Source organism: Danio rerio, chromosome 7 (genome assembly GCF_049306965.1).
Source record: "Danio rerio strain Tuebingen ecotype United States chromosome 7, GRCz12tu, whole genome shotgun sequence".
Lineage (NCBI taxonomy): Eukaryota > Metazoa > Chordata > Actinopteri > Cypriniformes > Danionidae > Danio > Danio rerio.
The window spans coordinates 73,284,692-73,310,747 of record NC_133182.1 but is presented as its reverse complement, the minus strand read 5'-3'; the positions used below and the strand labels follow the sequence as shown (position 1 = coordinate 73,310,747).

At 40.2% G+C, this 26,056-nt stretch overlaps 1 protein-coding gene across 29 annotated transcripts in view; it reads left to right on the top strand.

Annotated features, from left to right (window-relative positions):
- pmfbp1 (polyamine modulated factor 1 binding protein 1) overlaps window positions 1–26,056 on the top strand; it is a 327,880-nt gene that overhangs the window by 276,542 nt on the left and 25,282 nt on the right. For 17 of the 29 annotated variants that reach the window (XR_012382835.1, XR_012382833.1, XR_012382832.1 and 14 more), the window contains 8 exons: window positions 764–860; window positions 3,726–3,874; window positions 3,963–4,209; window positions 7,330–7,519; window positions 16,297–16,450; window positions 19,812–19,958; window positions 23,101–23,247; window positions 23,321–23,476. Coding sequence is in view for 25 of the 29 variants with exons in the window: in XM_073907534.1 (XP_073763635.1) it covers window positions 764–860; window positions 3,726–3,874; window positions 3,963–4,209; window positions 7,330–7,519; window positions 16,297–16,450; window positions 19,812–19,958; window positions 23,101–23,247; window positions 23,321–23,476 (1,287 nt within the window). In the remaining 4 variants the exon portion in view is untranslated. The remainder of the gene's footprint in view (window positions 1–763; window positions 861–3,725; window positions 3,875–3,962; window positions 4,210–7,329; window positions 7,520–16,296; window positions 16,451–19,811; window positions 19,959–23,100; window positions 23,248–23,320; window positions 23,477–26,056) is intronic. The other 12 variants (XR_012382836.1, XM_073907536.1, XM_073907551.1 and 9 more) reach the window with 2 other exon arrangements.

Here is a 26,056-nt window from a genome sequence, read left to right as displayed (position 1 = left end):
ATCGAACAGGTTGGGTAACATTTTAAAGTTAGGACCTTTCTGTAACACATCTGCAGAGTTCACCCCAACCCTAATCAAACACACCAGAACAAGCTCAAGGTCCTAAGAGTTAGCAGAACGCTACATCCAGGTCAACTTTTAATCAAAATTAAATCAAAACTCTACATGATAGTAACTTGACCATCCTCCTGTACCATGACATCACTACACACTTAATATTTTGCGAAAATGTAGCAATTGCGAAATCAGATCTCGCTAAAACCTGACTCGTTTGCATACTGCAGACATGAGTGCATGTTACCCTCACCATCCCGGAGATGCTGTTTCACCTGTCAAAAGGCGTGATGTGCAACCTGGTAGCCAGGGTAATTAAGAGATGGCACCCACACACACACACACCGCATCCCAGAGATGTAATTGAATGGTTAGCACGTCAAAGGTGCAGGCTTCAGGATTGGAGGCGACAGCTGTCATGGACAAAAACCGCGGATGTTTCCTCAGCAGGCGTATATATGTACGGGCCACAGCAGAGATGCTAAATGAAGGCCAGATGGGAGCGGAATGGAGCTGAAGAGGCGAGCGGATACAGCGATAGCCTTAGGGATGGAGACAGTTCGGGGAAGTGGGGGAATTCTTATCTGCCTTAGGTCACCCCCTCCAGCGCCCCAGGCATCAACACGACTCCCCCAAGGCACAGTCACAGAAGTTTGACAGCTGTGTGACGACTTTGCATGTTAGTGGAGGTGTGTGTGTTTGTCCTTAGGCACTGTTCCAGTCGCTGGAGCGTTGTGGTCACAGTGCCCAGGAGTTGCGGGTCTGCCAGCTGGAGATGGCACGACATAAAGATTGCAGTCCGGCGGGTGAGTGAACTTACGGCTTACTTTTATAATTGACACTTTGCAAGGCCCAACACCCCCCCACCCCCCTTCTCACTATCCAATCAGCCATGGTGCTCGCCAATCAATTAGTGCACTCTCTAGGGAAATAGTGAATCATTTCTGTACAAATGACGTGAAGTTTCGAGAGGATCACATGCTTATGATTGACCACAGCGGGTCCTGCACTAGCTGTGACATGACATACCAATCAGATCCAAACACACATAAATAGATGGATTTTAGTTTGACTATTTTGACTTTTTTTGCCGTTTATTATTCCTAGTCATTTTTCCCATAGGCAACTAATGTCCCTATAGTGTTTCATCTCAAAATAATGTTTCAAGAGTTCACACTTAGATATTGCTTGACAACTGTTAGCAGGTTTGGCATGCTGTCCCGGGAGAGAACCCTGAGCTCGGAGATAGTTGAGCCCAGGGCTCCCGCCAGGTCCATAGAGCATGTGAGGGGAGTACGAGATCAGGTGGTTCTCGAGAGCTCCCCTTTTTAAAGGAAGAAAGGAGGAGAAAGGGGGTGGATGGGGGGTTTCTACGGAAAACGAAGATAAGGGAGTAATATCTAGCTAGGCTACTTATAGTGGGTTAGGATAGATCTGATTGGCTAACTAATGAGTGTAGATAGGTGGCCAGCTGCAGTCAATTATATCACGTGCTCCTCTCGAAATGAGTTTAAAAACTTCACTTTATAACTCTTTGAAACTGCCCCTTTAAGACTTTGATCCTAATTGTGCAATTTTTGGTGACTGTCACTTTAAATTTAAAGGTTAGCATAAATCTTTGAATCACAGTCCCTCCCCTGCCGTCTATAGCCTCCTAGAACACGAGCACAGCAAAAGAACCCTCTCTCATGTGTTAAAAGCGACTAGTGCTTGTCCGGCGGCGTGCAAGCCAAACTGACATGCGATTTCAGAGTGAATATTAGAGTTGCATAGTAAACAATATAGGGAGAGACTAGGCAGAATAGCGGTATTTACTTGTGTTTTGTTGTTAAACTAATTAAAATCTACATTATCGATGCTGTAAAAGGTCCCTTATGAAACTGAAAATAGTCTTATGTCTTTCATTGGAAGATTTTAGTGGCTGAACAACACTTCTGTGAAGATATAACCCATTTGTAGCAACAACATCTAACGTTACATCAGCTCTGCGTGAAGCTAAAACAGAACATTACCTGTCTAAGAGACATCCTTTAGCCATTGTGTCATCCTTTCTCCAGCGTGCAAAGGTAACTCCAATATTGATTCAGGTTTTTAAAATGTTTTGATTCAGCATGTTTTTACCGGTCGCGCACGCGTGCCCTCTCTCGTGAACGTGCGGCAGTCGTCGAAGCTGCATACAAAAGGCTGCGTAGTTGTTCAAATCTGCATTTGCTGACAGACAGGCTGGGCTACTTATCGGAATTATGAGAGGTGTCGGTCCGACTCTATTTAATTGGATGAACATTTTTTAGTTTTATGCCTTACCCAAAATATAAAAATACATATAAATACATTTAGATCAGTTACTGTAATCATTACTATTAGACTGTGAAGAGACTTTCAACCAGCACAACAAAAAATGCTTCTGAAGTCAATCACCTACTGCACCTTTAAGTGAGATTGTGATTCCAGCCCTCTTTTTAAAACAGGGTGGAACTACAAATACCAATGTGTCAGCACAGCAGCAGATTCAAAAACAAGACTTACTTCTAATGCTGTGTTCACACCAGACGCGAAACGCGCGGATAAATCGCACTATTCATGAACATTTGAGTTTACTCGCTTCATTCGCGCATCAAACCCCGCTTCATTCGCGTGTCAAATTCACTTCAGAGCAGACGCGGATTCGCGTGATGGGCAGGGCTTCTGTCTGCCCGAAGACTCTAGCTTTATAGCTAAATGGCTAACATGGATTTTATGAAGAAAATAACAGTGTTTATGTGCTTTATGAAGACTGATAAACAGCGTCGATACGTTTAGGGTTGTGTCTGAGTCCACTACATCCTTTCAGAGGTGCATCCAGCTCTGTGAGCTCATAAACTCCTCCAGAAACTTAACCTGGATGACGGAGGCTTTCAGCGGTGCTTCTGACTGAGCCAAGCTGAGTTTGATGAACTGTTGTCAGTGAAGGCTGGAGGATTTCCCTCGGAACACCGACAACAGGTTCTACGTCACAATCACGCCCCCACAAGAGCAAGCTTCTGATTGGTTAACGCGGCGCGAATGTACGCTGAAGTTCAGATTTTCGAATTTGAGAGATTTGCGCGAAACGCTTGTTAAGCGCGTCAAACGCGCAAAACACACAATTAGCCCCGCGCCATTCGCGCAGGATGTCTATTCGCGCGTTTGCATTGACTTAACATGTAAATCACTCGCGCTTGACGCGTCTGGTGTGAACGCAGCATTATGCAAATGAGGGTGAGATCATCACTAATGGGTGGGGCTTTGCCATCTACTAAGGGAGAATGTCACTCAAAGTGTTTCTGCAGACTGTTTTTATGAAGTGTGATTATAAAAAATACTATTTATATTCTTCTGTCATCAGAGGCTGGTTATATTCACAGACTGTTGCCACAAAATTGTGTTTTAATTCCTTATGAAATTAATTTTGCATAATAGGTTCCCTTTAAATGCACCAATGTCTATATTCATAGAGAAATGAATGAAAGTATAATTTTCAAACAGGGGTGTACTCATTTCCTGTAAATCAAAAAACAATTTCTTGACGACTAAAGCTGGTTGTGATTGTTACTGGACTCTCACACTGATAGCAAGCATGTATGTGTGTGTGTGTGTGTGTGTGTGTGTGTGTGTGTGTGTGTGTGTGTGTGTGTGTGTGTGTGTGTGTGTAGAAGAGATGCAGCGACTGCAGGAGCAGCTGAGGAAGCTCCAGGCAGACGCAGCAGATGAAGTCCACAGACAAGCACAAGTTGATTCTCTGGAGCAGAAGGTTGCCAATCTGGAAGGAGAACTGCAGGCTGCTCAAAGGCAGTGCGACCAGGTAAACAAGTACACACACACATAAACAGACACAGCGCAGATCAAAAAGGCTTTGCCTGTGGCTGACTCTTATAGACATTCTCTCTCAGGCTATCCAAAAGAGAGACGCCCTACTGAGACAGTCCGAGGCTGATCTTCTGCAGGCTCGGGACAAGATCCGAGGCAGGGCGGCGGAGGCTGAGAGGCAGGCGGCGGCTGCTCGAGGGCTGGAAGCTGATCTGCAGAGAGCCAAGAAAGAGAAAAGGCAGAAGGAGAAAGAGTGCGCCTCCCTCAAAACACAACTGCTTCAGCTCAGAGAACAACTGAAAGAGGCCAACACCACCTGCAGAGACACCGGTAACACACACTGGCAAACAAATGCTGGCTTCCACACAATCGATTTGTATACTGGCACAACATGAAGGAATTAGGTTGACTTAGTAGTTTTTACTAATTTAAGTTGATTGATTATAACACTATATAACCCCAAATACAGTTTTTCTCAGTCGCTTTGGTGCTTTTCTCACAACACTAGTGCATTTCTCAAAACAATTAGTGCATTTCTCAAAACAATTAGTACAAATTGCAAAACCTAGCTGATAACCTGCAAAAGTGCATCACATGCTTAAAATGAATAGTTCATTCCTTACAAGCAAGTATTCATGTCAATCAAAGTGTCAGTATTATCAAAATGAAAAGTCCTGACACCATTTTTTATGAACAAGATAGTCAAATGGCTTTGTCATGTTTTCATTATGACAGTTTACTCTGGACATTATTTCAATGCAAAAAAGTCAGATATTGGTGACACTTCCTGAAAATGCTCAAGACAGCTCTTTATACTACTGTATTTGCACAACTATTTGAAAACTACAGCAAAGTTGGACATCACTGTATTTAGTGAGCTATCTGAGTACAAGACACTGAATATGAATGTTTCACATTTCTACTGCATTTGCTCTTCGCAATTCGAATTTTTTCACAGAATTGTGCAAAAGAATAAATACATCCTTATTTACAACAAACATACAGTTTTTCTCAGTCCCTTTGGTGCGTTTCTCACAACACTATTGCATTTCTGCACAACAGTTAATGCATTTCTCTAAACAGTTAGTACAAATTGCAAAACCTAGTTGATAACCTCCAAAAGTGCGTCACATGCTTAAAATTCGATAGTTCATTCCTTAAAAGCAAGTATTCATGTCAATCAAAGTGTCAGTATCATCAATTACTCTGGACATTTTTTTAATGCAAGAAAGTCAGATGTTGGTGACACTTCCTGAAAATGCTCAAGACAGCACTTTATACTACTGTATTTGCACAACTATTTGAAAACTACAGCAAAGTTAGACATCACTGCATTTAGTGAGCTATCTGAGTACAAGACACTGAATATGAATGTTTCACATTTCTACTGCATTTGCTCTTCGCAATTCTAATTTTTTCACAGAATTGTGCAAAAGAATAAATACATCCTTATTTACAACAAACATACAGTTTTTCTCAGTCCCTTTGGTGCGTTTCTCACAACACTACTGCATTTCTGCACAACAGTTAATGCATTTCTCTAAACAGTTCTCTAAACAGTACAAACTGCAAAACCTAGTTGATAACCTGCAAAAGCGCGTCCCATGCTTAAAATGGATAGTTCATTCCTTAAAAGCAAGTATTCATGTCAATCAAAGTGTCAGTATTATCAAAATGAAAAGTCCTGACACCATTGTTTATGAACAAGATAGTCAAATGGTTTTGTCATGTTTTCATTATGACAGTTTACTCTGGACATTTTTTCAATACAGTAAAGTCAGATTTTGGTGACACTTCCTGAAAATGCTCAAGACAGCACTATATACTATTTGCACAGCCATTTGAAAACTACAGTAAAGTTAGACATCACTGCATTTAGTGAGGTATCTGAGTACAAGACACTGAATATGAATGTTTCACATTTTTACTGCATTTGCTCTTTACAATTCTAATTTATTCACAGCATTGTGCAAAAGAATAAATACATCCTTATTTACAACAAACATAAACTTGCACAACTGTAAACAATATTGCAGAACATATTAGAACTGAACCTACAACATACACAGATCTGTAAATCATTCATGAAATTGTTACATTTTTAAGACATTTTCAGGAAAATAAAGATTTTGACAACTAGTTCATCATTTGTGTATGTAATGACTCAAGTAATGAAATGAGGACTGTTAGTTTTATATGCAATGACTATTCAGCATTTACAAGTTTAGTTAATTTTGACTGACATGACATAAGTAAATGATAATGTTATAAATAGCAGAGAGTTGTATGAAAGCAATTGATGCTTGTCCAAAAGCATTTGCAATTTGTTGGAAGGAATGAGTAACTGCTACTAGGATGTGCACAAATGACTAATTGTTTTGAGAAATACATGACCTGTTGTGCAAATGTAAATAGTGTTGTGAGAAATGCACCACAGCAACTGAGATAAACTGCAAATATCCAATACGATAAATAATTATCCAATATATATATATGGATGGATGGATGGATGGATGGATGGATGGATGGATGGATGGATGGATGGATGGATGGATGGATGGATGGATGGATGGATGGATGGATGGATGGATGGATGGATGGATGGATGGATGGATGGATGGATAGATAGATAGATAGATAGATAGATAGATAGATAGATAGATAGATAGATAGATAGATAGATAGATAGATAGATAGATAGATAGATAGCATAATACCTTAACAGATAACCTAAACTTAACATAAACTGTAAACATATTTCTTAATTCTGATTGGAATTAAGTTACAGAATCAACAGATGTTATTCCAGGAACATGTCCTACTTGGTTAAATCTGGTTGGCATAATTGCACTGTAAGATTAACAGATTTAATTGAGACATTTTTGCTTCTACATATAAATACTGATAAATATGCACATGTGAAGAGCAACAAACATGGTGACAAGAAGCTCTTATGGGTTTTTTTGCCCCACAAGAACAAACCATGAAAATGCATGCTCGTCCACTGGGTCATTTTAGCACAGCTGTGATTTTTTCCTCGTGATTTTGCGAAAGAAAAGCAATTTAAATCTGTGTGATGGAGCACGTGCGTGCACCTGTTTGTGTTCTCCTGCAGTCTGAGTGTCCCGTCTGAAATGAAACAGCCCATCAATTCAGAGCCTCAAGCCATCAGATACACACTCTACTGTGGGAATGATGCTCATTAAAAACTACATCCTCATCCCAGATGAACAGGGGCAGATGTAGCCATAGTAAACCATGCAATGGGATTAGTGTGTTTTTTTAATATAGGCTTTATCATCAATAACAAAAAAAGAAAAACATGAAATTCTAAATGTTGCCGTCAATTTTATTTCTTTTATATTCAGCAAAAAAAAACTAAAATGCATGAGTTTTCCCATTCAGAACTTTCTGGAAGTGTATTGTTCAGGGATGGTCTGTGTGTTTCAGGCCAGGAGCTGATGCGGCAGCAGGAGAAGCTGCAGCTATTGGAGGGAGGTCAGCGTCTGACTCAGGATCAGCTCTCAGAGCGGGTGGCAGAGCTGCTGGAGGCTGAAAAAGCCCACAGAAAACTCCAGGCTGAGCTCAAGAGAACCACAGACAGTCTGGAAAACACCCAGCTGGAGCTGCAGGACTCACGGTAAACTCACAACCAGGAGGCAAGCTGCCCAGCTACCAAAATATTCTTACAACATTTCATAACGTTTTATAAATGTTTGCGTATAACATTACTGAAATAATATTATGGGAACATTCTCGTAAAGTTGATAGGACGTTTTTTTAGATGTTAGTATGAATATGTTAGTCTTAAGGATATCTTTAAGCGCCAAAACATGGACAGGGTAACAGGGACGATGAGATATAAACATCCAAAGCTTGCAGTTTTCCACTTTTGCCTAAATTAATCAAATTTATTTTCACGTGGGGCGTCACGGTGGCGCTGTGAGTTGCTCAATCACCTCACAGCAAGAAGTTTGCTAGTTCGAGCTTCAGCTGGGTCAGTTGGCATTTCTGTGTGGAGTTTGCATGTTCTCCCCATGTTGGTGTGGGTTTCCTCCGGGTGCTCCGGTTTCCCCCACAAGGCCAAAAACATGTGGTACAGGTGAATTGGGTAAGCTGAATTGTTTGTAGTGTATGAGTGTGAATGGATGTTTCTTGGTGATGGATTGTAGCTAAAAGGGCATCCACTGCGTAAAACATATGCTGGATAAGTTGGCGGTTCATTCTGCTGTGTCGACCCTAGATTAATAAAGGGACTACGCCAAAAAGAAAATGAATTAATGTATTTCTGTTATAAAAACACCTCAATCTGCTTTAAAGAGCCCGTATTAGGGGGTTTTAAAAAATAAGCTTCCATGCAGTGTGTAACACAACTCTAGGTAAATGAAAACATCCAGCTGAGATTTAAATCTGAAAGTGCAGCATGCAAAACTATTGATTCTTTAGTAAAATATTTGACTCAGAGTTGAATAAATGAATCGAGTTGGCTTCGGATCTTTTGTTTGATCGCATCGACTGTACATCCGGGTGGTACATCACCAAATATGTAGTTCCATTTCCGGTAAAATGTGCACGCGCTTTCCCTTCACACACTAGCGTAGGCGCGAGGGATCACGGGACTGATAATGATGCAAGGATGACAATCACTGACAGATGGAGATTCGGCTTAGGGGACTAAAGGGTTAAAGTTAATTTTACAACAATACCACAGTATAGCCAACCTAGTGCTGTGAATGTTAATGTCATTTTTCAGATTTTTGGTATAAAAACTTACGCTGCAATGCGGGATTCATCGGCTGTTTGCTATTGAAGGAGCAGCAGAGACTATAGGAATTTGTCAGGCTTTGACAGGGACTTTGTCAGTAACTTTTACAGTTCATATGGACCAGAAAAGAAAATTATTGAATGAATGAATGTTTTAAATAAAGCTCTAAAATGTTAAAATACCTTAAATGATGCAGACCTAAATGTTATGAAATCATTTTGAATGGTCTTATTATAACAAAAAAAAAATACTTTCAGGCTTTAAAACGTTCTAAGAACATTAAAATAAAAGCGTTACATAGGCTTGGTCGGTATCCAAATTTTAATACCATCAAAACTTCTCCCTATTTTATATCGGTGTCCGGTATTACCGTGCATACTAAAAAAAAATTATGACGAAACTTGGCTTGTGCCTAAACCATTCAGAAAGTGAATATCGTAAATGCAACCTTAGGTTTGCGGTCATCTGTTTATCTTGTTCGTATTAGAGATCTGTGGGGACGCTCTCTCTCTTTCACACACACAAGCACCCACACATGCACACACGCACACAGAGAGAGAAAGAGAGAGAGACAGCACCATGCTCTCCCTCTCTCATTCCCACACACACATAAACAGCATCCACGCGGATGCGCGCATGCTCGCTCGCTCGGGAGTGATATTGTTAGACCGACCGCTCAAGTGTTTTATTCAGAAATTTATTCCCGCACCGCAAGAAATCTGGTCCGGTACCGCAGCTACGGCGGTACAGCAGCGGGAATGCAGACCTCTAGTTCGTATTTACCACGTCTCCCTTCTCGTTCGGTCAAAACCAGAAATACTGCCTAACTGCAGGTCACTTGGTGCACGACTCGCCATCTTACCTCACCTCTCTCTCTTTCTCCTCCACATTGTCCGGTGATGACAATCACACATACACATTTATAGGCATTAAATAAATAATATTTATTATTTAATACTTGTCTGCTATTTAAGTGCATTGTTTTTTATGATGGTATAACGTTATTGAAACTGACACTGTTGCTATTTTTAGATCCCGCAGTATACCATATTACCGTATTACCACCCAAGCCCAGCGTTACAGTATATTATGTAATTAAAGCAAAGATGGCAGCTGATTTCAGACTTGCATATTGACTGCTGTCTGTTTTCCAGTGTGCTTGAATGCGGCTTGAGTGATAAGTTGGACAGACAGCTTTCCAGACTCACTTCCTCAGGATGACACTTTCATATCACACTCATATTAAGACTGCTAGTGAAGCTATGAGCCGATTAATCCAAAATTCTACGCTTTATACTGCCTTCGAGTCATGTCTGAATGATCGTATTTACCAGATGAGCGCACATGAACGCCACCACAATGCCAGTATTACCAGTAGAGAACTCTGGATTTTCTCTGAGCCCTACTTTCTGAGTTTAAGGCAGGTATGTTTTTGGAATATTTCAGTGTGCTTTGTGGATGACAGTTGCTGATCACAGAAAAATATATATATTTATGGAGATTTTAAATAAATGAAATATTTCTTACCACATTTTTTTTGATTCCCTATTACAACATGGTAATCGAGTACAGCAGCCATCTCCCTTTAAAAATTCCATTCTTAATGACTTGTGTTCACTACCTAGGACATATCAAATAAATAACTTGAGCATGTGATGCATTTCAACGAGTGTGATATTAAAACTGGTCAATTATATATTAACATGAAATGTATAATGAATTATGAATGTCCATGAATATATATAATCGAAATGTATTATATAGAATTGTATTTAATTAGAGAAAAACGTATTAAAAGAATAGTTCACCCAATGAAAATTACCCTTTAATTTACTCACTCTCAATCCATCCTCTGCGTCTGTCAGACGACTTCTGTCAGATGTATGAGGATAACTAAACGCCAGTAATTAATTGAAAGTTGATAAGTCAATAATTTTTTTTTTTTTTTTTTTGCGCAGACATATTTGTTTTAACTAGAGTACATCGTCATCCTCCTCATCATGCGTCATACGCCGAGTTACAGGTCAGCCAAGAAGTTGTCAAGAACATGCATTTGTCAGCCGGAAGTCAGTGACTTGAGTTTATTTAAATATTGTATTTCTGTGGTGTCACAGGGGCGCAGTGGGTAGCATGATTGACTCGCAGCAAGAAGGTCACTGGTTCGAGCCTCAGTTGGGTCATTTGGTATTTCTGTGTGGAGTTTGCATTTTCTCCCTGTGTTTGTGTGTGTTTCCTCCGGGTGCTTGGTTTCCCCAACAGGCCAAACACATGCGTATAGGTGGTCGTAGTGTGTGATGTATGATTAAGTGTGTATGGATGTTTCCTAGTGATGGGTTGCAGCTGGAAGGACATCCGCTGCGTAAAACATATGCTGGATAAGTTGGCGGTTCATTCCGCTGTGGCAACCCTAGATTAATAAAGGGACTTCGCCGAAAAGAAAATGAATTAATGTATTTCTGTTATAAAAACACCTCAATCTGCTTTAAAGAGCCCATATTAGGGGGTTTTAAAAATAAGCTTCCATGCAGTGTGTAACACAACTCTAGGTGAATGAAAACATCAAGCTGAGGTTTAAATCTGAAAGTGCAGCATGCAAAACTATTGATTCTTTAGTGAAATATTTGACTCAGAGTTGAATAAACGAATCGAGTTGGGTTCGGATCTTTTGTTTGATCGCATCGACTGTACATCCAGTACATATGGTACATCATCAAATATGTACTTCCATTTCCGGTAAAATATGCACGCGCTTTCCCTTCACACACTAGCGGAGGCGCGAGGGATCACAGGACTGATAATGATGCGAAGATGACAATCCCTGACAGATGGAGATTCGGCTGAGGGGAATAAAGGGTTAAAGTTAATTTTACAACAATACCACAGTATAGCCAACCTAGTGCTGTGAATGTTAATGTCATTTTTCAGATTTTTGGTATAAAAACTTACGCTGCAATGCGGGATTCATCGGCTGTTTGCTATTGAAGGACTTACTAACTTTGTCAGTAACTTTTACAGTTCATATGGACCGGTTTCTTCTTCCTCGGGATCATAACATGTAAGTGTAATTAAAATTGTTGTCTTGTTTTGTGTAGTTTGCAAAATATGTGTTTAATTGTGTGTTATAAGTTGTAATCATAGCGCGCGGCTGGTAATCACGTATCAGTGTTTGTATTGTATCTCTCAGGTTAAATCTGCATGTGGCTCTTCACATATCGCATCCAAAACCACGGTAAAAACGTGACGCGTGCTTTACCATTTTAAGTGTGTTTCTGATCCTCTGCTGTTTGCCCAGCAAAAAAATAAGACCCAGACAAGACTCAAACCAGTGACTTCCTTGCTATGAGGCGATCATGCTACCAACTGCGCCACCGTGGCGCCCAGTTCTGACATATGTCTATTTAAATTATACATCCGCTCTCTGTTCAACTTCAGCCAATTCTACACTCTCCCCATCATCCCCAACTCCTCCTAGCTCATTTCTGATATCAGTTCGAAGTATTAACCAATTACATGCTAATCAGACTTGTGTCTCTTGAGTTTACATTACCTCATAATCAATCGTAATTAATAATCACTCTGTCCATCCATGCCTGCATGAACGGGCAGATGGAGTTTTGGCCAAAACAGAACCATCCCACCAATACTAAGTGCATGCTTAATATACAGCGGAGAAAATAAGTATTGAACACGTCACCATTTGTCTCAGAAAACATATTTCCAAAGTTGCTGTTGACTTGAAATGTTCACCGAATTTTAGTAATAAGAAATCCATATATGCAAAGAAAACAAAACTAATTAGTTTACAAATGAAGTAAAAAAAGTGTTGAACACATGAAGAAAGGGAGGTGTAGAAGAGACATGGAAAGCCCAGACAGCAGCTGAAATCTCTCAGTAGTTCAAACCTCTGCCCTTTGTCATTGTAAATAAATATTAGCTGCTTCAGTCCAACATCTACATTATCAGGATGATGAAGATGAAACCAGAGCGGACATTTCAGCAAGACAATAATCCAAAACACAGCCAGGGAGACTCTCAAATGCTTTCATTGAAAGAAAATCAAGCTGTAGAATGGCCTAGCCAATCACCTGACATGAATCCAAAAGAGAATACAAATTAAAGATAAGATTTGATAAATGAGACCCATACCTATTTTTGACGGAAGTGATCCTGACTGAATTACTTTACATGACTATAGTTACAAATCCTTAGGTGAGGCATTCAGCATGTGATTAGGACTCCTACTGGATTCCTAATGAACCAACAGCCCTTACAAATCTTGAGCATGTGCACAAAACAGCCAAGCCTTTTTTTAAACAAAGCTGCAATTCTCTGAACGGTTCAGAGAGTGTTTTTGCCTTCATGACCCTTTTACCTCTCGCTCCTATGAGGTGTGCCGCTCAATGGAGGAATCACAGAGGATCTGGATCCGTGTGTGAAATTAGATGTTTAACTGGCTGGAAGAGGACGAGCGAGCGCATCTTAACTAGCACCTAGCCAAAGGTCTCTTGTTCAGTCAGCCATCCGCCGCTGCTCAGCGCAACTTCCCATCTGCCAATACGCATTACAGAGGATTTAGTAATTAAGTGGTAAGTTGAGGACTAAATTGGGTGTTTGCGGGCCACAGATCTACCCCGAGGTCCCCGCAGCCATGCAGATAGGGGATTCTAATTGCTGGGGATATTGATCATTCCCGGCGAGGGCGTGCTGGGGGATTTCGCAAGCCATCGATTAGCTGTTCCTGTGGCCACTTCGCCAATGGCAGAGAAAGAGGTAAGAGAGCCATGTGGGGCTTTCATGGGATCTCCCAACGCTCGTCACCACCTGAAAAAGCCACACATCACCTAGTCAAACGCTCGCTTCACTGCCCAGACACCATTTTTAGGAGAGTGGACTTGTCTATTGGCTTGTTTGGGTGTAATCTGGAGGGTTGAGGATGTTTGGGTTGGTCAACACCTCTCGCTTCTGCTGCTGGAAGCTTTTCCTTTGCCTTTCCAAGAGTGATTTGTAACACTGCGATGGGTCTGATTTGTTGATCCATGCATGAGCTCATCGTCGCTGGGTTCTCGTAATTAGTTTCATTAAATATTCACGCTTGCCTTCTCTAATTAAATCCAACCCCTCTCTCAAGCTTACCATTCCTGCATGCCCCAATTAAGATGTGTTCTGGTCTGTTTGACTGACTAGTCGAGTTGAAGACGTTTTGCAGTGTACTGAAGTGTCACACTCTCTCATGCCCATACACACTTCCTAATGAAAATAAAAACCCAGCTCTAACCAAGTGTTTCCCAACCCTGTTCCTAAAGGCATGCCAACACTACACATTTTTAACCTCTCCCTAATCAAACACACCTGAATCAACTCATCAGAACTTTAGAAGAGACTCCTAGAACTGAAGTTAACAGGTGAGATAAGGGAGACTTTCAAAATATGTACTGTTGGTGTGCCTCCAGGAACAGGGTTGGGAAACACTGCACTAACCATTGAATAAGTATTGCACCTAGAACATACCTGCCAACACATTTCCTGGGAGTCTCCCGTATTTCAGGCCCATCTCCCGTTTTGTCTCCCAGAAATCTTCTGGAATTTTTAAATTTGTGCTTCAGCCTACATTTTTGTGAAACTGTAAAACATACATAAACTGTCTGATGGCAATATCTAGGTTAAATGAACACAACAGGGCACTCAATGCCAACAACTTTGGTTTCTTTTTACAATAATGATATTTGCAGGAGGAAATAATCAGCCCTTACCTATTTATTATACTACTGAACGATATCATAAAAGAATGCAAACCAGCTTAGCACCCAGTCAACTTAGGAAATTGGCGCATGAACCCAGTACAGCTGACAATTCTGGCATATGCTAATAATGTGGTACTCATGGCGAACTGAGGAGGGGTTGCAACCCAACTTGAATGCACAACTGCAGAAATAAGGTCTGAACATTAACCCAGCCAAAACAGAGTCTATAGTCAAAGGTCCAACACTCCATAAAGCTGGACAACATTGTCTTGAAGCAAGTGGAAGAGTTGAAATACCTTGGAACAGTGTTAAGTCAGGATGGGAAACCTGAAAAGGATCTCAACACGAGGGCACCGCATCTGGCAGACTATTTCAAGCTTTAAACTTAGCCCATCTGGGAAAGAAAGAAATCTCCACCAGAACAAAGCTAGCTGCTATAACTCCACCTATGTGTCTTACCTATGGTTGTGAGTCTTGGGTACTTACTAGCAGCAGGAAGAACAGACTGCAGGCGATGGACCTAAGACAAGTTATTGCAAAAAACTCATAGAGAACGGATAAGGAACCAGACCATCAGGACAAACCTACAAGTCAAACCACTGACTGAAATAATTGACAGGCATAAGATAAGGTGGTTCGGTCATGTCGTGAGGAGGAAAAACCACAGGGTTCCAAAGCAGATGCTTGAGGCAAGAACCCAAGGACATCCAAGAGGCAGGCCTCGAATGAAATAGATGGACTCACTTAACCCAGCATTCCAAAAGATAGGAGTAGACCTAAACTGCACCAGAACAGTGGCTGCAGACAGGAAAAGGTGGCAGAAACTTTGTTCAGCCTCTACACCGCAAGGTAGAAAAGGCCAGGAATAAGTAAGAAAGATATTCGCAGGGACATATCAATGAAAAAAAGGATTATTTTTATGCAGTTCTTTGCACATATCAAGTAAATACAAAAAGTGCCCTAAGTAACGTATTTCAGATTCGCAAAAATGTAGACAGTGCTCTTAAATCTGAAATTTGCAGCAATATTTTACATAAATGTAGGCTAACGAACGTATTTCCATGGAGCCTGGGTTGAAAATGTTAATAATAATAATGATAATAATAATCAAGGAATAGTACCAGTTTCAGAGAATTAGTTTAAAGAGAGAACAGAGTGTGCATTCAGCTGGAGTCCACTTTATATACAATACACTTGATTGCAATTAGAAGGCAATGCATTATAGTTTACATTTATATATTTAATGGAATTAGCAGAACTGGATTTTTTTTATCCAGCTATGTAGACATAAAAATATCTATATGGATTGTGTAGGTTTTATAATAAGCCTTAAATGTTATAATCAAATAATTAAGCTACAGCTATAAATGATGATGAAGTACCTCATGATTAGTATGTCAGTGTACTTATTTAAAGCAGGACACAGGATTGTTACAGTATAGTGAATGTCCATGAGTGGCCCAGCCAGAGCCCAGACCTAAATCCTATCGAACATCTCTGGAGAGAACTGAAAATGGCTGTACACCGTCGCTTCCCATCCAACCTGATAGAGCTTGAGAGGTAGTGCAAAGATAAATGGGCAAAAATTCCAAAAGACAGGTGTGCCAAGCGTGTGGCATCATAATCAAAAAGACTTGAGGCTGTAATTGCTGCCAAAGGTGCATCAACAAAGTATTGAGCAAAGGCTGTAAATACAACAATTTCAAAAAATATTTTTTTACATTGTCAGTATGGGGTATTGTGTGTAGAATTTTTAGGAAATAAATTAATTTAATCCATTTTGGAATAACGCTGTAACATTAAAAAATGTGGAAAAACTGAAGCGCTATGAATAATTTCCGGATACACTGTAAAGTGTTAGTGTTCTGTAGTGCTTAAATAATGAAATAAGCCTCATGTGTTCCTCTACAGGAGTCTCCTGGAGCATCTGAAAGCAGAGGTCAGCAGCAGCAGACAGGATTTGCTCGGCGCTCAACATGAAGCTGCGAAACTCCAGCAGGAGAAACAGCAGATCCGGGAAGAGCTGAACGTCTGCAGAGAGAGCCTCTTAGCCATGCAGTCTAAGGTAAAGCCATTTCACACTCGTCCTGCACTGATTCAGGGCTTTAAACGCTGGCATTATTAAACAAAAGCGCTTCACAAAGCCCCCTCTAAGGTCAAGATCCACCGTATTGATCTGTATCGATCACCGAGTGCCTGAGGAACAGTGCATGCTGAGTGCATGCTCATGTGTACATGTGGATTTGTGGAAAGATCATGAACTCCACATGTCTGTGTGTCTGATATCCAGCATGATTTCAGATAGGCTTGTCTTGTGCTTTAATACAACAGCGTACATTCCAAATAGTTGACTTTACTTAAAAGAGTGAGTAAACCCAGTGGCTTAACATTTTTAAATGAATTATGTGCGTAATTATACAACCCCAATTCAGAAAAGGTTGGACAGTATGGAAAACGCAAATAAAAAAAAGAGAGTAGTGATTTGTAAATTTAGTTTCTCTCGTATTTCACTGCAGACAATACAACAAACATTATTTAATGTGTTTTTCATGATTTTTATTGTTTGTTTGTTTGTTTGTTTTCAAAATCCACACATATTTCAAATTTGGTTCTGGCAAAACCTTTTTAAAAAGTTGGGACAATATTTCAACAAGACAATGCAAAACCACTTACTGCACATATTACAAAGTCCTAGCTGGGGAGGAAGAGGAAACAGGTACTTAACTGGCCTGCCTGCAGTCCCGGCCTATCTCCAATAGAGAATGTGTGGCTCATTTTGAAGTGCAAATTTCGACAACAAAGACCCCGTACTGTTGGCCACCTTAAGACTTGTTGCAGGAAGAATGGGACAAAATTACACCTGAAGCACTCCATCACTTTGTGTCTTTAGTCCCTAAACAACCCTCAAAGTGTTGTAAAAAGGAATGCCAACATTTCAAAGTTGCTCTGATCGATTGGTATTGGCCAATAAACATATTTAAAAAAAGTTTTGTCAATATTTCAACAAGACAATGCAAGTCTTTTTGTCTAAATGTATAGCCCTAAGCCACTACAAATACCCTAAGTTCCATTTAACAGCCATCTTCGTTTTGAAAAATCCCCCCTTCCACCCCTACTCCTTCTTCTTACCTAAACTACCCAACTTTTTCTGATTTGGGGTTGTACATAGTAAAGCCAAGTTAATAGTTATAGGTTACAACAGCTTTACTCCCTATTTAAGTAAACTAATAGCTTTTTAGAGTGTGGACTCAAAAAAAGAGATTTTTGCTGCTTGTTCAAAATTACTTATTTACAATAAGCTTAAACAACACAATACTTGAGATTTGTTTTGGGACAACTTTTTATGTTCAGGCAAAGACTATATATTTCAATAAAGGGGCTTTGGTTCAATCAATTTGTTTTTAACAAAAAAATTTTTTATAAGAGATAATGTGATAAAAATAGCATTAAAGGGCAATCCAGCGGGCTGACAGTCATCCCAGTGGTTCAGTATTATTATTATTATATTATAGGGCTGGGCGATAATTCGATATCGATAATTATCACAGTATAAAATTTTTCGATAAAACGATAATGACAGTTCGATAATTGCTCGATAATATTTTGCCACTATGCGTAACGTTGCGCAAGCATTTTGCAGCCTGCCCTTCCGACTGCCACACAAGTTTACAGCCATACAGTGTTAGTTGCATTGAAAGGAGTAACAAAGAAATAAGGTAAAAAAGGTCAGAATCACAGACATTGTTGACGAGAAACGTCACTAGACTTGAACAAGTAAATGCTGAATTAAGATTGTTCTTTTGTTTATTATCTTATTATTTATATTGTCAGACAGCTAAAACATTTTACTAAATGTGTAAATCAGCTGCACAAAGCCATTGGCATGCTGAAAATCTTATATAATTGATAGATATAAAGATTTTACATTTATCGTGATAAATATCGATATCGACTGATATGAAAAAAAATATCATGATAATTGTTTTTGCCATATCGCCCAGCTCTATAATATTATTACCTGTTATTATTACTTCCAGAGTGTATGTGTTTCCAAAGAGCATCTCACACCTCTAAAATTCACCATGTTTTTATTTCATTTTGTCTTTTTTAGGAAAAAGTCTTCACCAAATCAAATTGTTTTCAATTGAAAAATAACGATATAGTTTAAATGATGTGAACATGTACAAATGAGGAGGAAATGTGATTTTATTGCTTTTCTGGGGTGCTGTAAATATGTTAGTTTGAAGCAGAGCTATTCACTGTGATCATCTGGCTGTAAATTTACTCTTCTATCTTTAGAAATGTTGATAGATCTCATGATGCAAAAGTCTCCAGCTCGGTAACAGTTTCAAATTAATCTCCCTAATCCCAGTTTAATATCTGCCATGCAGGAGTAGAACTCTAATTTATCCAGCCATCTGAACGAATATGTCAGCCGTGGAGCTCTTTCCATATCAGTTTATCTGAGATGCTCTGCTCTATTAGGGGGTCATATCATGAGGATTAAAATGTACCATATTTAAAAGTGTGGTTTAATCTACTGCAAAAACATTCGGTAACTTTTAAAATGCCAAACTCACAGACATTTGTTTCAGGGAAAAATCTGATGTCTGATGTCAGCAAGAATGAATGAATACATTTTTTATTTATAATATATTATTATTTTACTATTAAAATGATTATTATATTCATTCAATCATTCGGCTCAGTCTCTTATTTATCAGGGGTCGCCACAGCGAAATGAACCAACTATTCCCTCATATGTTGTACACATATGTCGGGACTCGAATGAGCAACCTTCTTGCTGTAAGACAACAGTGCTAACCGTGTTGCCCTATTATATTATTCATATCATTATAGTTAATAAAATCTACAGTATTTATTGTTCGTACATTTTGCCTACAAAATAATGGGGAGCAAGCAGAACTTATGCTTCTAAAAGAGAGCTAATAATATTTTTACTTATCCTCCAAATAAACTTTAGTCATCAAAAAAAAATCATTATAATAGTCGGTAACACTTTATTTTGATGGTCCATTTGAGTATTAGTAGACTGTCTGTTTAATATCTGTTGATAATCTGCTCCTTCAACAGACATTTAACTGACTATAACTTTGCAAGTACATGGCAACTTACACAAACCCTGAACCTAACAGTCTACTTATAATCTAACAAGTTGGCATGTAGATGCAATGTAACTTAAATTCAACAAACGGCATCAAGTGGGATCTAATAGTCTGGGGGGAGGGAGGGTTGGGGGGGATTCTCAATGGAAGCTTTAAGTAAAATCTGAATCTAGATATAAATCAAGAATAGTATGTAATTACTTGTCTACAGCAGCAAAACAGAACACTAAATTAAAAAGCTCAACAAATAAAAAGGCATCAAAAGTAATAGAAACACATGCCTGTTTATGTGTGTCTCAGCTGAGTGAACAGGAGAATCTGATAAACCCTCTGCAGCTCCTCAATCTCAGTCTGCAGGAGGAAGGAGTGAAGCTTCAGAAGGAGCTGCAGATCTGCAGGAGAGAACTGGAGAGCAGACACACACAACAGCAAAAACACCAGCAAGAGGTACAACCACATGATAATAACCCAGACTAACCCGCTGGCGTTAGTTCACCGTTTCTAACTTATTCAGCCCTAATCACATAGGATGGTTTAATGGGTTTAAAGATCCCGCGAAGTGCTTTGAAAAGTGTATTTTTTTTATCCACTATTTGGTCTAATCTGAAAATAAAGAGAGGGCGGGACATAGAGTAGCTCCTCTTCTTAAAAAAGCCAATAGTGTTTTGTTTTTGTCAACTCTGGCAGTAAGAGTGGTTGAGTTCAAGCGCATCAATCGAAAAGCAAATGTGAAGTGTCTTGAAGGGGGCGGGTCACATCAGACACTACAGAGGATTTGATGGGTCAGAAGATTTGAGAACTAAACTACTAATACAATGGTGGGGGAAACACTGGCTGTTTCTCAATTCCAAGAACGCAGAGAACGGACTTGTGTTCTTGTGGAGACCGGTCTTTCCAGGTGTCCTCGGAAGAACGAACTCAGGAGACCGCGAGGGCAGAGAACGCGTCCTTTGAGAATTTAGATGCTGCGTTCTTCCTGATGGTCACATGACCTTCACATGTTTTAAATGGTAAATTATTTAAACATTACAGCATTCATACAACGATTTATTGTTTTTCCCCTTTTCAAAATATATACTTTGCATAAAAACATTATAAATATATGTTGCACAACATAAATAAAACAGATTTTAATACGAATTTCAGCAAACAAACACCCTTAATGTGTTTATTCCTTTATTAAGATGTTCATGGTATTGTTTACTGTCACCGTTTCATTTAGGGAAACTCCTGAGGTAAATAAGTCATATCTATGAACTTTAATGATAAATCTAGATAAAATGCAGCGCTTCCCACCTTCAGTCGCAATGACTTCTGGGACTTCCAGAGCAAGTTCGGTGCTCAAGTCTGCATCGGTGCGTCCTCGATATCAAGAACACATCCGGGAAGTTTCACGCGTCCTCCGTACTTGCGGTCTTGAGTATTGGAACTGAACTTAGGCAGCTGATGATGACGTTTCACGAGAACACGAGGACGCAAGACCGCTGAAGAACGCATATTGAGAAACAGCCACTGACTTACACTCACCGGCCACCAAATTAGGTTCACCTGTCCAACTGCTTGTTAACTCAAACTTCTAATCAGCCAATCACATGGCAGCAACTCAATGCATTTAGGCATAGAGACATGGTCAGGATGATCTGCTGCAGTATAAACCGAGCATCAGAATGGGGATGAAAGGTGATTTAGGTGACTTTGAATGTGGCATGGTTGTTGGTGCCAGACGTGCTGCTCTGAGTATTTCAGAAACTGCTGATCTACATAGAATGGGCCGAAAAAGAGAAACAATCGAGTGAGCGGCAGTTCTGTGGGCGCAAATGCCTTGTTGACGCCAGAGGTCAGTGGAGAAGGGTCAGACTGGTTCAAGTTGATAGAAAGGCAACAGTAACTCAGATCGTTACAACCGAGGTATGCAGAAGAGCATCTCTGAAAGCACAACACGTCCAACCTTGAGGCGGATGGGCTACAGCAGCAGAAGACCTCACCGGGTGCCACTCCTGTCAGCTAAGAACAGGAAACTGAGGCTACAATTCACACAGACTCACCAAAATTGGACAAAAACGGTGCATGGTTTGATGAGTCTCGATATCTGTTGCGACACTGAAATAGTGTCAACATGAAAGCATGGATCCATTCTGCCTTGTATCAACGGTTCAGGCTGGTGGTGGTGTAATGGTGTGGGGGATATTTTCCTGGCACACTTTGGGCCCATTAGTACCAATTAAGCATCATGTCAACACCACAGCCTACCTGAGTATTGTTGCTGACCCTGTCCATCACTTTATGACCACAGTGTACTCCTCTTCTGATGGCTACTTCCACCAGGATAACGCCCCATGTCATAAACCGCGAATCATCTCAGACTGGTTTCTTGAACATGACAATGAGCTTACTGTAGTCAAATGGCCTCCATAGTCACCACCTTGTAGTCCTTACCTTGTGGTGACATGTTTTTGGTCCCCATGAGGAAAATAGCTCATAAATCACATTTGATGAAGTATTTTGAAAGTTCTGTCATCATTTACTCATCCTCCACTTGTTCCATACCTTTATTAGTTTCTTCCTTCTGAACACAAAGGAATATATGGTTTCCGCTACATTCATTCTTTCATGGCGGGGCGCCACACCAAAATTCATCCCGCCACGGCTACAGCTTCTTTTTAATATCAAAACATTCATTAATTGTTGTTTTTAATAGCGGATTATAATCGCACCAAAACGCATTAAAAGGTAAGTGAATAATAACAGCGTGAAATTTTCTGTCACTGCAGTAGTACTGTGCGCTATTTGTTTAACATTTTAAGGTGACGTGCTGACAGACTGGCTGACTTACTGAGAGGTGTGCGATGTGTGAGGCCAGCAAACACGACGTAGCTTTCAGTTAAGATGAACACAGTTTCCATAATTATACTTTATTTATAGATAAAGGTCTGTGATTCTGCATACAAAGACTTTAACGTTATCTTGCTGGTGTTTATAGCCGTTTCACTTTACTTCAGGACGCAATAATCCCGATCTGTAGGGCTATTGGAGACATTTATAAATATTCCTAGCAAATCTAATAAATGTTGGAGACATACTCACTACATAAACGCACTAAATCACACTTCAGCAGTGTTTATTTGAGAGCGCACGAGAAGATCTGCGCTTGAGCTGCGTGTTTGAGGGCGTGCAAGAAGTTTTGTGCATGAGCAGAGGAAATCGGCGCGCAAGCAGAGATTGGCATGCTGGTATTAACATTACATAAATGCAATCCCGACATGTAATACTGCGCTCAACACATTTCTCCATTTGTCATTGAAATAATGCCATAGTTAGTTGGTAGAGTTGTGTAAAAGACCTGCCACCACAGCTGGATAAAAATCCTAGAGGAAACACTGGAATATATACTTTTTCCTACTATAGATGTCATTGGCTGTTTTTTTCATCCAACAGTCTTCAGAATATCTTGTTTTGTAGAAGATAGAAAGTAAGTTTACAACCACTTGAGAGTAAGTAAATTATCAACTCTTCCTTTAATGCATGCCGCTGTATGTAAAGAAAGTGTGTATGTTAGAGTAAGCACCATGCTACTTGTATTGCTGCTCAGATGAGCTGTCTGCAGGCTGTGGTGTGCAGACTGAAGCTGGAGCTGGAGCAGCAGCAGGAGAGCTTGAAACAGGCGGATCAGAGAAGCAGAGAGCTGAGACTGGAGCTCAGCACAGCGCAGGCCTCTCAGAAAGACTACATGGAGCTGGTAAACTCTCCACTATAACATGTAACATATGAAGAACTGCAGACAACCATGAGCGGCTAACTGTGTGTTCCAGCTGGCGGAGTACAGCAGAGAGGTGTCTGTTCAGAGGAGTGAGCAGAGCCGTCTGATCCAGGTGACGGAGGACAGAGCGGCTCTGGAGGAGAGAGTCAGGCTGATGACTGCGGATTTGCACAGAGAGCGCACTCACAACAGGTCATCACAGGAGGAGGTCAGAGTCTGGGCTACATTCTTCTTACATTTGTAAGACACTAACTACTAACAACTAACATAGTATGTTTTACGCAGCGGTTGCCCTTCAAGCTGCAACCCATCACTGGGAAACACCCTCACACTCATTCACACACATACTCCATGGACAATACAGCTTACCCGATTCACCTATAGAGCATGTCTTTTGACTTGTGGGGGAAACCGGAGCACCCGGAGGAAACCCAAGCGAACACGGACATGCAACCTCCACACAGAAACAACAACTGACCCAGCTGAGGCTCGAACCAGCGACCTTCTTGCTGTGAGGTGATCGTGCTACCCATTGTGCCACCCTAAGTAGATCTCTTTTTATAAATAATATTTTCATTCTGTTGAACACAGAACAAGATATTCTGAAGACTGCTGAAAAAAGCTGTATATGCTGGATAAGTTGACGGTTCATTCGGCTGTGGTGACCCCGGATTATTAAAGGGACTAAGCTGAAAAGAAATAAATGAATGAGATTTACTTATGATCAGAGAGGGGCAAAGCTGGAGCACTCACTCTGGTCCCCTCGGCTCTGCAATGGTTGGGAAAATTCCAAACTGAACCAAAACAAACGATCACAATTGGCTAAGAAACTTCGGCATATGCATCAAGCAGCAGAACCAGGGAATTAAATTTTTTTAACTTAAATATAAAATACATTTATTATTATGTGAGCAGTCAGGATTTTCATTTTTGAGTGAACTGACCCTTTAAATCTGTTCGGCAAACAGAGCTCTCATATCTTTTTACAAGATTTCGTCTGGGTTTGTTTGATAAAACCTTTATACCTTTTTTTTTTTTTTTGGATAATCTAATGTTTTGTTTACTTGAATGTTCAGTGGAGGGACATAAAGCTCTCAGCTTTTAAAAAAAGTATGAATTTGTCTTCGGGAGATTATCCAAACTCCTATAAAGTTAACATTCTGTTTGAATTACCTCTTATAATGTCTCCTAAAATCATGTTTAGCTAATAATAATGCTGTTATTATCCGCAAACACAAACCCCAGATTGTTAGCATGTGGCAGGTTGTTGCAGAACTAACAATGATGTCCATGAGGAAAGGAATTCTCGGACTTTGTCAAACCCAAATCTCACAGTAGTATGTAGCACGTTGTTATCACATTAGCATGTAGCAGGTTGGTGTAGGACTAACAATGATTTCCATGAGGAAAATTCAAAGTCAAAACTCACAGTACTATATTGTTAGCATGTAGCATGTTCTTGTCACATTAGCATGTTGTTATAGAACTAACAATGATGTCCATGATGAAATGAGTTCTCAGACTTTGTCAAACCCAAACCTCTCTGTACAATGTTGTTAGAATATAGCATGTTTTTGTCACTTTAACATGTTGTTTGCAGAACTAGAAATGATGTCCATGAGGAAAGGAGTTCTCAGACTCTCAAACCCAAACCTCGGGGTCTTATGTTGTTAGCATGTAGTACGTTCTTGTCATATTAGCATTTTGTTGCAAAACTAACAATGGCGTCCATGAGGAAATGAGTTCTCAGACTTTGTCAAATGTACAATGTTGTTAGAATGTAGCATGTTTTTGTCACATTAGCATGTTGTTGCAGAACTAACAATGATGTCTATGAGGATGCTATTGCAGAACTAAGAATGATGAGGAAAGGAGATCTCAGACTGTCAATCCCAAACCTCACGGTACTATGTTGTTAGCATGTACCATGTTGTTGTCACATTAGCATGTAGCATGTTGTTGAAGAGGGCGTGGCAGTGGCGCAGTAGGTAGTGCTGTTGCCTCACAGCAAGAAGGTCGCTGGGTCGCTGGTTTGAACCTCGGCTCAGTTGGCGTTTCTGTGTGGAGTTTGCATGTTTTCCCTGCCTTCGCGTGGGTTTCCTCCGGGTGCTCCAGTTTCCCCCACAGTCCAAAGACATGCGGTACAGGTGAACTGGGTGGGCTAAATTGTCCGTAGTGTGTGTGTGTGAATGTGTGGATGTTTCCCAGAGATGGGTTGCGGCTGGAAGGGCATCCGCTGTGTAAAAACTTCCTGGATAAGTTGGTGGTTCATTCCGCTGTGGCGACCCTGGATTAATAAAGGGACTAAGCTGACAAAAAAATGAATGAAAGAATGAGGAAAGAAGCTCTGACCTTGCAGAACCCAAACCTTATGGTACTATGTTATTAGCATGTAGCATGTTGTTGTCACATTAGCATGTAGCACCGAGTTGCAGAACTTACAATGATGTCCATGAGGAAATGAGTTCTCAGAATTTGTCAAACCCAAACCTCACGCAACTAACATGTTGTTAGCATGTAGCACATTTTTTGCTGAACAACAATGTCCAAAAGAAAAGGAGCTCTTTAGATTTTGTCAAACACAAATCTCACGGCACTATGTTGTTAGCATGCAGCACGTTGTTGTCACATTAGCACGTAGCATGTTATTGCAGAACTAAAATGATGAGGAAGGAACTTCTCAGACTTGTTGTCACATTAGCATGTAGCATGTTGTTATGGAACTAACAATGATGTCCAGAAAGACAGGGATTCTCAGACTTTGTCAAACCCATACATGACACTTTGT